Raw genomic sequence first — 13,203 nt, 5'->3', positions numbered from 1 at the left:
GATGATGTAGACATTTTTTAATATAAATTTGATAATACAGCATCCTTGGAGCACATTAAAGATTTGACATCAAAATTAATTAACTTTACACCTAAATTTACAGCAGCAATTTATTTTCTTTCCAGTGAAGTGAATACAGTAAAAGATTTCATACCCAGCGGTCTCCATCAGAATTCCAAGATTGCTTGCTGCTTTGTTGGAGAATAACCCCTTTTAATGTCTGGCTGTTCCAGAGTAAGTATCAAGAGAATACTTTCAACATAGATGGGATAATATTACACAAAATACTGCTCTCTTGCTTTTGCAATTCAAGGGCAGTATGCAAGTGAAGTCTGGGAGAAGTATCATCTGTTACATAAATCACAGTCCAACACATGCTACATATCGCTTTTGATTTACGTGCGGATTGATGAGGTGGTAGGGATAGGTTAGTGCCAAGGATAAAACTCATCTCATTTTGTGCACGATCTGTCCATCAAACATTCCCAGGACAGGTACGGCATAGGGTTAGATACAGAGTAAAGTTGCCTCTACTCTTAAACTGAAAATAAACTTCTCCCTACTGTTTTAAACTGTAAGTAAAGCTTCCTCAACACATTTCCCATCAAACACATCCAGGACAGGGAGAGCACAGGGTTAGATACAGAATAAAGCTCCCTCCACTCTTCTCCAACATCAATATACTGGCAAACAAGCAACAACTTGGTGCTACGACCCGTAGAAACTGGAACCTAATGTTAGTGTGAACCTTACAGCAAACAGGTGAGTTTTTTTTTTACATTCTGACTTTATTTGGTGTTGCCTCCATCCCCATCCTTATTTGACTAAAGAAATACTCAGTTAACACTGGCAGACATCCTGTATTTGAGTTTCTAGTGGTTAAGGCTTCATGTACAATATACTTTGGGCATTCCTTGTACCTTCACAGCTGTGTGTTTGTTTTTGGTGATCTATAAATAAAGGGAGAGCATCCTTTGCATTAGCATGACTCACTTTTAGGAAGGAAAGTTCAGATGGCAATCATGATAAAGCTGTACATCACATAAAAAATTCACAGAATTAATATTTACACTATAGAGGGAACTAGCTGATAGCAAAAGGTTCCCTGATTAATAAATCGACAACAATCACAAAAGGGCGAAACCCAACCAGCATGGTTCTGGGTCTCACGCAGTCTTCTGGATTGTTCTTCGCACCAATGTTTCCATTTGATACTTCGATGCATGTTGTTGAAACTTTTTGTACAAAGAGGAATGGAGAATGGTGGAGGACAAAGAGAGCAGAAAGAGAGAAGGATAGAGGGCTAGGAACTGAGCAGAAGAAAGCAGAGGAAGACAGACTGATTCTGAGTCCATTGACAGAGGAAAAGAAGAGAAAAGAGTAAGGGCAAAAGGAAACAGAAAAGTGACAGCAATAGGGAAAGAAAGTTCTCTTTTTGGAATGCTATCTATAATTGAAAATATCTTTCCGCTTGCGGACCTCCTCCAGGACCCTGGATCTGAAGCAAGTCCAGTCTTCATCAAGTTGCCGCTCCACCCCAAGGGCTTCGTGTAAATCGCTGGAGTGAGTTCGCAAAAAAGGATTGTACTCCTTCTCTTCCCCGATCGTCGAAGGGCACTGCAATGGAGCAAAGATGGAGTTCAGTTCAGAATGGAAACACAAACTCCTGAACTTTTCCTGTTCCACTGACTCCCACTGAGAAATCAAACCGATGCAAACACCAGGGACAGAACTGAGCAGAGTGAGCAGCCTCCAACCCTGCATCTCGCATGTCAAGCCATGGCATAGGGAGGCGATGGTCTAGTGGCATTATCATTAGACTTTAAATCCAGAGATCCAGGTAATGTCGTGGGGACCCAGGTTTAAATCCTGCCACAGCAGATAGTGGAATCTGAATTCAATAAAAAATGTTTGGGATTAAGAGTCTAATGATATCCATGAAATAGACTGTTGGAAAAATCTTGTTCACTAATGGCCTTTAGGGAGGGAAATGTGTCATCCTGATCCGGTCTAGCCTATGTGTGACTCCAGACCCACACAATGTGGTTAACTCTCAACTGCCCTCTGGGTAATTAGGGTGGGCAATAAATACTGGCCTGGCCAGTGACCTTCACGTTTTGTGACTGAATGAAAAAAAAAAGTACTGTCAAACTGGACGGTGACCCTGGAAAAACAAGAGGTATCATTTTAAATCAACAACACAAGGAAGACAGAGGAGGAGCAAGACATGGGGTTTTATGGGGCATCTGAAAAAGGGGGTGGGGTGAGACGGAGGAAGTGGGGGAGGTGCTGCAAGGAGGAGATGGGCAAGAGGCCTGAATCAGAAGAGCAAAGAGATCTTGAAGAGATGCAAAGCTGTAAGCGGTTGTGCTGAGAGGGAAGTCTGTCAGCAACTAGCAGACAAAAGGCAGTTTTAATGGCATAGGTGTACACCTGGACTTCCTCAGATAAAAGTTAGCCTTTGACTTGGTTATTCACTTCTAAGCTCCTGAATTAGATTTTGCAGAGCTCAATCTTACATGAGGAATGGAAACCAGGGATTTGGCTGCATATTTTGACTTCACATTCCAGTAGGCTAACCCCAGCATCCTTTCCAATTTATTCAGAGTGGTGACAATATGAAGCTTACTATTGCAGGGAAAGAAAGCATACTTTAGAAAATTGTTCCACAGGATGTCGGTGTTATATTGAGAAGGTGGTGGTGAGCTGCTTTCTTGAATTGTTGCTTTCCATCTGCTGCAGGTAGACCCACTATGCTGTCTGGAACAGTGATCGATATCTAAGCCAGGGTGGTGACCGGCTTGAAGGGGAACTTGCAGAGAATGCCAGTCCCATATATCTGTTGTTCTTGTCCTTCTAGATGGATGTGGTCGTAGCTTTGGAAGGTGCTGTCTAATGAGCCTCACTGAATTGCTGCAGAGCAACTTGTAAATGGGACACACTGCTGTGACTGTGTTGGTGGTGGAGGGAGCTAATGCTGAAACATGGGCACATTTAAAGGGGAATTAGATTGAAGGGGAAAGGAATGGAAGATACTAATAGGTTAAGGTGAGGAGGCTTCTGAAGAGCACAGCCTATTCTGTGGTGTGGACAGTATTCATACTGTTACTCACTGTGCAATGTTTCTCGTGCCTCTGGTGCAGTACCCAGTCAAGTTTGTTGAAGATAGCAGGATTGTTTGGTTCAACTGAAGCAGCAAACATCAGGTTATCTTGTGCATATTCATGGCCTAGAAATGGAAAGATGAACAATTCTCATTTCAGATTCTATTATCAATTTGGTGGTCTCTGATTTCAGTGTAAAGGAGTGGTACAGTCGGTTCTGATATAACCCTATACTTCCATTCTCGTGTTATAAGAAAATCGTGCAATAGCTGCGGCATTTAAACTAATGGGTCTGGAATTGCTTTATAGTTAATACAGGTAAGGAGGCTTGTATTCTACAAAGACCAGGCTAAATTCTTCAATCGCGTTAAAGCCAATACATGTTGAAGAAACACGCATTAAAGCAGATCCTTGTGGCACCCCAATGGTCACAGGCCTCCAGTCTGAAAGGCTGGAGGGTCTGAAACCCTCCACCGCCCTCTGTCTTCTAGCTTCGAGCCAGTTCTGTATCCAAATGGCTAGTTCTTCTTGTATTCCGTGAGATCTAACCTTGCTAACCAGCCTCCCATGGGGAACCTTGTCGAACGCCTTCCTGAAGTCCATATTGATCACGTCCACCACTCTGCTCTCATCATCCTGCACTCTGCCTCATCAATCCTCTTTGTTACTTCTTCAAAAAAAAACTCATTCAAGTTCAAGACATGATTTCCCACGCACAAAGCCATGTTGACTATCCCTAATCAGTCCTTGCCTTTCCAAATACATGTACATCCTGTCCCTCAGGATTTCCTCCAACAACTTGCCCATCACAGAAATCAGGCTCACCAGTCTACAGTTCCCTGGCTTGTCCTTACCATCTTTCTTAAACAGTGGCACTATGTTAGCCAACCTCCAGTCTTCTGGCACATCACCTGTTACTGAGATATTTGTATCATTGATAGTCAGAGGCCCAGTAATCACTTCCCTAGCTTCCGACAGAATTCTAGGGCACACCTGATCAGGTCCTGGGATTTATCCATTTTTATCCGTTGAGACATCCAGCACTTCCTCCTCTGTAATATGGACATTTTTCAAGATGCCACCATCTACGTTCACACATTCTAGATCTTCCATGTCCTTTTCCACAGTAAACACTGAAGCAAAATACTTATTTAGTATCCCCCCCATTTCCTGCAGTTCCACACATAGGTTGCCTTGCTGATCTTTGAGGGGCCCTATTCTCTCCCTAGTTACTCCTTTGTCCTTAATATATTTATAGAATCCTTTGGATTCTCCTTAACCCTATTTGCCAAAGCTATCTCATGTCCTCTTTTTGCCCTGCTGATTTCCCCCTTAAGTATACTCCTACTGCCTTTATACTCTAAGGATTCACTCGATCTATCCTGTCTATACCTTACATATGCTTCCTTCTTTTTCTTAACCAAATCCTCAACATCTTTAGTCATCCAGTATTCCCTATACCTACCAGCCTTTCCTTTCACCCTGACAGGAACATACTGTCGCTGGACTCATTATCTAATTTCTGGAGGCTTCCCGTTTTCCAACCATCTATTTCCCTGAGAACAACTGCCCCAATCAGCTTTTGAAAGTTCTTGCCTAGTACCATCAAATTTGGCCTTTGTCCAGTTTAGAACTTCAACTTTTAGATCCGATCTATCCTTGCCCATCACTATTTTAAAACTATTTTAAAGCCTGGTATGTGTAGGGAATGCTGGATGACTAGAGAAATTGAGGATTTGGTTAAGAAAAAGAAGGAAGCATATGTCAAGTATAGACAGGATAGATCGAGTGAATCCTTAGAAGAGTATAAAGGCAGTAGGAGTATACTTAAGTGGGAAATAAGGAGGGCCACAAAGGGACATGAGATAGCTTTGGCAAACAGGGTTAAGAAGAATCCAAAAGGATTCCTACTTCATTCTCTGCTTTGTTCCTGACTGTTTGACTCGCTCCTTTTCCCAACTGTACCAGTCTCCGATTGATCTCTTTCCTCACTATCTCCCTGGGTCCCACCCACCCACCTTACTGAGCAGCTCTAGCAAATCTCCCTGCTAGTGTATTAGTCCCCTTCCAATTCAGGTGCAATCGATTGTGATAGGGCACTGTCTAGTCCGAGGCACAGACTGGTACTGGTCACTTCTACCCCAGAATAGAGTCCAATGATCCAAAAATGTGAACCTTTCTCCCATACACCAGCTCCTCAGCCACGCATTCATCTGCTCTCCTCCTATTCCTGCCCTCACTAGCTTGTAGCACCTGGGGTAATCCAGGTATTACTACTCGAGGACCTCCTTTTTAAATTCCTGCCTAACTTTCTACACTCTCCCTTCAGAATCTCATCTTTTTCCCTTTCTATGTTGTTAGTTACAATGTGTACAATGACCTCCTGTGGTCCTGTCTCCCTTTTGAGAACATTCTGCACCCTCTCAGAGACATCCCGGATCCTGGCACCAGGGAGGCAACACACCATTCTGATTTTTCACTGCTGGGCACAGAAACGTCTGTCTGTGCCTCGGACTAGACAGTGCCCTATCACAATCGATCGCTTGGAACCCAAAGTACCCCTCATTTCATTAGAGCCAGTCTCAATACTAGCAACTTGGCTGTTCATGCTACATTCCCCTGAGAGTCCATCACCCTCTGCATTTTCCAAAACAGCCTACTTATTTGAAATGGGGATAGCCACAGCGGACTCCTGCACACCCCTCCTACCTTTTCTGGAGTTAACTATCTACCTGACTTTATCTACGGCATATCTCCCTTCCTAAAACTGCCATTCATCACAGCCCCAACCCCTGTAAATTCCTCACTGCCTCTAACTGCCACTCCAACCGATCCATATAATCTGATAGGATTTGCAACCAAAGAAGCTTCCTGCAGACATGATCATCAGTAACACGGAAACTCTCAAATCCGACAGGAGGAACACAACGCTCTACTAAAGACCACCTTTGCTCCTTCATAATCTACAGACCCAGAAAGTAGCACCGTCTTACTGATCTAAGGAAACACTGCGCCAGGCTAACTTAACACTGATGGTTTATATTTTAAACATCTAATCAAGATACAGATCTCAATAAAACATAATCAAGAAAGAACCCACTCTACAGCAAGGTTACACTTAAAACCTATGAACTTATCTGTTCCTGTGCTATGAGCTCTCCCAACACAGGTTCCTCCAAGGTCAACTGTAAATTTTGCTGTTTGTTAATTTTTCCTAGATGCGCTCTGATGTCCAGAGATATTTGAACTCAAATAACTAAGGCAGTAACTGTGCAGATTTAATGCTGCTCTGTGTCTGGCCATGTGGTCACTGCCTTTGTCTGTCTTCCTCCTTTTAAATGTGCCGTTGTTTTGATCCTTCTCTCCGCCCCCGCCCCCCAGAAGTTCTAACACAATGCAATAGCTTATAAAACAGTAATTGCTGCTCCTGGAATTTGAGGAAGTCACCTCCAAAACCTAAAATACCTCAAAACATAAAAAAGCAGCAGTTCTTACGGCCACACAATTTTTTCCCATCCATCTTGAATTACCCAGAATCCTTGGCACGTTTATTTTCCCAGCATGAGACTGATGGGCTGAATGGCCTCATTCACAGTCATATTCTATCACTGACATCAGAAAGGTTACAGTCCCAAAGTCAAAACTGGATAAATTTAAGACCGGGGCTGGATTGTGTGCCCAGATTAATCCTGCATCAATTAGTTTTAATCAACAACTTAAAAAAAAGACAAGGATTACAAATACAAAAAACACCTCTAATGCTAATTATCAATGATATTATGTACGCAACAACTACTTTAAAAATACAAGAAGTTCACAAAATATCGACTTGTGGTTGGTGTTCAATTGTTTTTGTCTAAAGTTCAATTTTGGATGATCAAGCTCCCATAAGGTTTTACCAAATTGAAGGTGCAATATGAATGGAAGTGTTGGTTTCAGTCAATTTGCAACTGAAGGGAGATGAAGGTGTATTGGTCATGTCACTTTGTCAATAATCCAGAGGCTCAGGTAATGAGTTCAAGTTCTATTAGGGCAGCTACTGGAATTTAAATCTGTTTCACTAAATCTGAAATTGAAAGCTGGTCTCCGTAATGGTGACCTCAAAATGAAGAAATTAAGGAGCAGAAAAACAAGAGGATTAGGCCACTCAGCCCCTCAATCGTACCCCACCATCCTGTAAGATCTCCAGGCCTCAACTTCTCTTCTAGCTCCTCACAGCCATCAACTCAGATTTCAATGATCTATTTACCACTACATGCTATTGAGTACAGAGAGAGAGGAACTGGGCAGATGAATGCATGGCTCAAGAATTGGTGTAGGTGGGAGGGTTTTAGATCCTGAATCACTAGGACTAGAATTAGGATAGTCTACACCTGAGCCAGAATGGGAGCAACATGCTTGTGGGTGCGGTTTGGGTTCACTTTGGGGTGGAGCTTAAATTAGTTAGGCACAGGGTGGGGACACCCAGCGTTAGTATGGTAGAGACACAACATGGTATAGTAATCAAATCGGGTCAGAGTTCAGCCATGTTGTAATTCATTAGAGTAAGGTAAGGCCACGTAGCCTCTACTTTAATGCGAGGAGTATTACAGGAAAGACAGGTGAGTTGCGTATGGATTGACATGTGATACTTAACAATTGTGATATTGTTGCCATCACACAGACATAGTTGAAGGAGGGACAGAATTGGCAACTCTACATTCCAGGGTACAGGATCTTCAGGCAGGAAAGGGAGGGTGTAAAAGAGGTGGTAACTTTGCATTATTAATTAAAAAGTCAGTTACTACCATAGGGAGAGAAAATTTCTTGGAAGGGTCTTCAAATGAGGCTATGAGAGTGGAATTTAGAAATATAAAAAGGGGCAATCACACTGTTAGGAATGTATTATAGACCCTCAAAATATCAGCAGACAATGGAAAAGCAGATACATGGATAATGTGTGTAAAAACAGTAATTAGAAAATAGAACATTACAGTGCAGAACAGGCCCTTCGGCCCTCGATGTTGCACCAACCTGCGAAACCAATCTGAAGACCATCTAACCTACACTATTCCATTTTCATCCATGTGTTTATCCAATGGATAATCTAATGTTTATCTAATTGGATAATTATATTGGAAGATTTCAACTTCCCCAGCATCTTTTGTGATAACATTCAAGAAGGCTATTTATGTCAACATGCAGAAGTTCTAACAAGGGGAGGTGCAGGGCTGTATGTAACTCTAAGGAACAAAGCCCCAGAACAGGTGGGGTGGCACAATGACTCAGTGGTTAGCACAGCTGCCTCACAGCGACCCGGGTTTGATTCCAGCCTTGGCCGACTGTCTGTGTGGAGTTTGCACATTTTCCAGTGGCTGTGCGAGTTTCCTCCCACACGCCAAAGATGTGCAGGTTAAGGTGGATTGGCCATGGGAAATTGCCTGTTGTGTTCAGGTTAGGTGGATTAGTTTTGGGAAATGCAGGGGTGGGTTTGGGTAGGATGCTCTTCGGAGGGTGGTGTGGACTTGATGGGCTGAAAGGCCTGCTCCCATACTATAGGGATTTGATGTAAAAATAGATGGGAAAGCTGGCCAAGATGACAATGGGTGAGCATTTTAGTAATGGCAAAAAATGATTTGACTGGGGGAAACAGTAGATTTTCTTGAAATAAGGCAGGATCTGGCCAAAGCAGACTGGAAACAGCTACCTGTGGGAAACTCTACAGCAGAACATTGGGGATGGGCGGGGAGTTCAGCACTCAAAAAGGAAATGGAGAGAGTAAAGCCAGCATGTTCCCTTTAGGGTGACAGAGGAGAAACAAGCTCAGAGAACCAGGGATGTCTAGGCATAATGAAGTCTGGATAAGAACAAAGAAAGACTTTTAACAGCTACAAGGGAGCAAATTAACGGAGGCCCTAGTGGAGTATAGAAAGTGCAGGGGGTTCTTAAAAGGCAATTAGGAAAGCAAAGAGGAGGCATGAGAAAATGCTGGTGGATAAAATTTGGGACAATCCCAAGATATTGCAGGATTCCATTCTAAGATATTAAGGGGAGGAGGGTAGCTGGGGAAGAGTAGGGCTCGTTAGGTTGAGTGCAGGCAGGACTAGCAACTTGACATTCCAGGGTATGGTATCCTCAGGCAAGAGAGGGGACGGTGTAATAGAAGTGTGGTGTTGTATTATTAAATAAGGAGTCAGTTACTCCATTGTGATTCATTACACCCTCATTATGCCCTCCCATCTATTTTTACATCAACTGCAAATTTGGATACATTACACTCTTCCCTCCTCTATCCCTCTATGTCATTAATAGACAGAAAATAATTGAGGCCCTAGTACTGATGCTTGAGGTACTCTACTTATGTCTCTCCAAATCAGAAAAACATCTGTAAACTCCTGACTTATGCAATAATCTTTTGATGTGGCACCTTCATGATGCTTTCTGGAAACATGCTAGCAAATTCATTGAATACTCTCCTTGATTGAAATCATTGAACATCCTTCTGTTCAGTGAACTCCTGTGCTTTTAATTCCAGTTACCTGGCCATAGCAGCGTCTCATCCCCCAGTGCAGCCACAATGTCCAGCGAGGACAGCATCAACGAGGAGCTCCCCTCAAAAATACGACCTAGGTTTACAGAAAATATACAACAGCCAGTGGGCTTCACAGGAAGGCATAAAAGACAAAGACAAGGTACATACTACAGCTGGGTCAGCTTTAACTGGAGTTTAATACCTGAATGGTGGTCTCCTTACACTGTGCAGAAATGTCCAAACTTCCCATTTGGAAATAGGCAACCCAACAATTCACATGGGTTTTAGGGAACAGGGTAAACTTACATGACCCTTTTCCTGTCAGTAGTTGTAGTACATCAGCTTAGGACTTGCTGACAAAATGATGCTGTCAATGGTGATCGCTTTTACTAACAGGTAAATTGTCCAACCAATTTTTTTCTGTTTACTCTTTTGTGGGATGTGCTGGCCTTGAACTGAGTGGCTTGATGGGCGAGTTCAGAGGGCAATTGTAAGACAATCACATTGCTCATAGTCTGGAGGCAGATGTAGGCCAGACTGGCTAAGGATGGTAGATTTCCTTCTCTAAAAGATATTAGTAAACCGGCAATGTTTTACAAGCAATTGATGTGATTTTTGTGGTCCCCATTAAAGAGACCACCCTTATATTGCAGATGCATTAACTGAGTTTAATTTCCATCAGCTACTGTGGCGGGTTTTGAACCCATGCCGACAGTGCATTAGCCTGGATTTCCAGGTAGCTAGATCAGTGACATTGCCTCCATGCAAGGGGGAGACCCCTCGTCAGTTATGAATTGCTACAAGTTGCTGGGCGATTTGCATTCTCTCACCGCAAGCACGACAAGAACAGCAGTTCATCCCTAACCATGCTTCAAGTGAAGAGATAGCTGCGTTGTGCATCCATTTCCCATTAAACTCACAGGCAGATATTCAAGAGGAATAGGCAGGCGTTTCTGCGGCCTTCATAAAACTGAGAAATTAACAGCACATATCGTTTTTCACTGATACAATATGATTGCAATTATGAAGACAATCTTTGGGAAAGACAAGCAAAGAAAATGTGGTGTGGTTAGTAAGAGAGTTGAAATGAATGCCATACAGTGAGAAATGATATCTAGATGTGGAATCAGTCTAGATGGAGCTAAGCAGCAACAAGGGGGGAAAGCACGTGGGAGTTGTCGATAGGCCTCAAATAGTAACAGTAAGGTAAGGAATCGGAACATAGGAATAGTCCAGGGCATTAAACAGGAAATTAGAGATATATGCAACAGGGATGCTCTAGTAATTTTGGGTGGTTTTAATCTACATACAGACTTGACAAATCATGTTAGCAATGATACTGTGATGGATGAATTTGAGTCATGGAGTCGTAGAGCTGTACAGCACAGAAACAGACCCTTCAATTCAAATCGTTCATGCTGACCAGAAATCCTAAATTAATCTAGTCCCATATCCCTCTAAACCCTTCCTTTTCATTTAGCCATCCAGTTGACTTTTAAATGTTGTAATTGCATCTCCATCATTTCCCCTGACAGTTCATTCCATATACACACTAACCTCTGTGTGAAAAAGTTGCTCCTTAAGTCCCTTTTAGATCTTTCCCCTCTCACCCTAAACCTAAGTCCTCTACTCCCCCACCCCAGGAAAAAGACCTTGTCTACTCATTCTATCCATGCCCCTCATGATTTTATAAACCTCTATAATGTCACCCCTTAGCCTTCGACGCTCCAGCGAAAATAGACTCAGCCTATTCAGTCTGCCCCTGTAGCTCACACCCTCCAACTCTGGCAATATCCTTGCAAATCTTTGCTAAACCCTTTCAAGTTGCACAACAACTCTCCTATAGTAGGGAGACCAGAACTGTTCACAGTATTTCAAGAATGGTCTGATCAATGTCCTGTACAGCCATAACATGACAACCCAAATTATATACTCAATGCTCTGACCAATAAAAGAAAGCATACGCATGTATTCTTCACTACCCTGTCTAATTGTGACTCCGCTTTCAAGGAACCCAGAGGTCTCTTTGTTCAGCAACACTCCCCAGGCCCTTAACCATCAAGTGTATAAACCCTGCCCTGATGTGCCTTTCCAAAATGTAGCACCTCACATTTGTCTAAATTGAACTCCATCTGCCATTCCTCGGCCCATTGGGCTATCTGATCAAGGTCCTGTTATAATGTGAGGTAACGTTCTTCGCTGTCCATTACACCTTCAATTTTAGTGTCATCTGCAAATTTATCAACCATGCCGCATATTCACAACCAAATTATTTACATAAATGACAATTCCTGGACGGTATTCAATATGGCCTTTTAGATCAACATGATGAAGAATTAACCAGAGAATAGGCTATTCTATATTTAGTTTTGTTCAATGAGAAGGGGCTAATTAATAATATAAACAAAGAACTGTGGATGCTGGAAATCTGAAACAAGAACAAATTAGTGCTCAAGTAACTTTGCAAGTTTGGCAGCATCTGTGGAGAGAAAGCAGGGCCACGAGACAACAGTTTTGGAGTGTTCTATCCCAATGAAGAATCCTATCATTTCATGGTCACTTTTTAGTAAAAGACCTCTCAACAAAATTATTAATTAACACAGGTTTGGCAGCCCCGGTTGAGAAAAAGCAGAGTTAATCTTTCTGAAGAAGGGCCACTCTCAATAGATGCTGCCAGACATTAATTAATGAATTTTGTTACAAAAAGTCTTTGAGAAAGCAGTGACCACAACAAGATGGAATTCTTCATTGGGATAAAACTCTTCAAAATTATAGTCAAGTCAAAACCTAAGTAAAGCTAAGGAGGTATGAGAGGCAAGTTGGTTTCAACAGACTGGGCAACTTCATTAAGATTAGATTACTTACAGTGTGGAAACAGGCCCTTCGGCCCAACAAGTCCACACCGCCCCGCCGAAGCGCAACCCACCCATACCCCTACATCTACCCCTTACCTAACACTATGGGCAATTTAGCATGGCCAATTCACCTGACCTGCACATCTTTGGACTGTGGGAGGAAACCGGAGCACCCGGAGGGAACCCACGTAGACACGAGGAGAATGTGCAAACTCCACATAGTCAGGCGCCTGAGGCAGAAATTGAACCCGGGTCTCTGGCGCTGGGAGGCAGCAGTGCTAACCACTGTGCCATCGTGCCGCCCAAACATTTTATTTTAATAGGTAATGGTTAATATTTAAGGAACAAATGTATCTATTTCAACAATTCTACAATCCTTTTGGATGAAAGAACACAACAGCAAAGATGGCCCAACCTTGGTTAACAAAAGAAATTGTATTAGATCCTATGATCTAATGATGAGTCACAAAATTGCTAGGACAACCTAAGGACTGGGAGCAGTTTATAATTCAGTGCAGGCAGACAAAGAGATTGATTAGGAATAGAAAAAGAGTGTATAAGAGTAAACTTGCAAGAAATATAAAAGCACAAAAGCTTTGTGATAAGGTGTGAGGTCTTTTTAAAAAAATATCATTTATTTTACAGTTTGGTTTTTTGAACTAGTGGGTTTTGGTTTATTTATATGAGGGGGTTTAAAGATTAACTTGACTGTACGTTTGGAGCTATAATTTTT

The 13,203-nt window shown here is 42.4% G+C and overlaps 1 protein-coding gene across 1 annotated transcript in view; it reads right to left on the bottom strand.

The window, feature by feature from the left end:
* pnkd (PNKD metallo-beta-lactamase domain containing) overlaps positions 1-13,203 on the bottom strand; it is a 60,751-nt gene continuing 47,548 nt past the window's right edge. The window contains exons 7-9 of the mRNA XM_072579988.1: positions 9,623-9,709; positions 3,114-3,229; positions 1-1,617 (exon numbers count right to left, since the gene is read on the bottom strand). Of these exons, the coding sequence (XP_072436089.1) occupies positions 1,444-1,617; positions 3,114-3,229; positions 9,623-9,709 (377 nt within the window). The 3' untranslated portion in view covers positions 1-1,443. The remainder of the gene's footprint in view (positions 1,618-3,113; positions 3,230-9,622; positions 9,710-13,203) is intronic.

Source organism: Chiloscyllium punctatum, chromosome 10 (genome assembly GCF_047496795.1).
Source record: "Chiloscyllium punctatum isolate Juve2018m chromosome 10, sChiPun1.3, whole genome shotgun sequence".
Lineage (NCBI taxonomy): Eukaryota > Metazoa > Chordata > Chondrichthyes > Orectolobiformes > Hemiscylliidae > Chiloscyllium > Chiloscyllium punctatum.
Note: the sequence above shows the minus strand (reverse complement) of the source record. Positions and strands in the feature narration are given on the sequence as shown.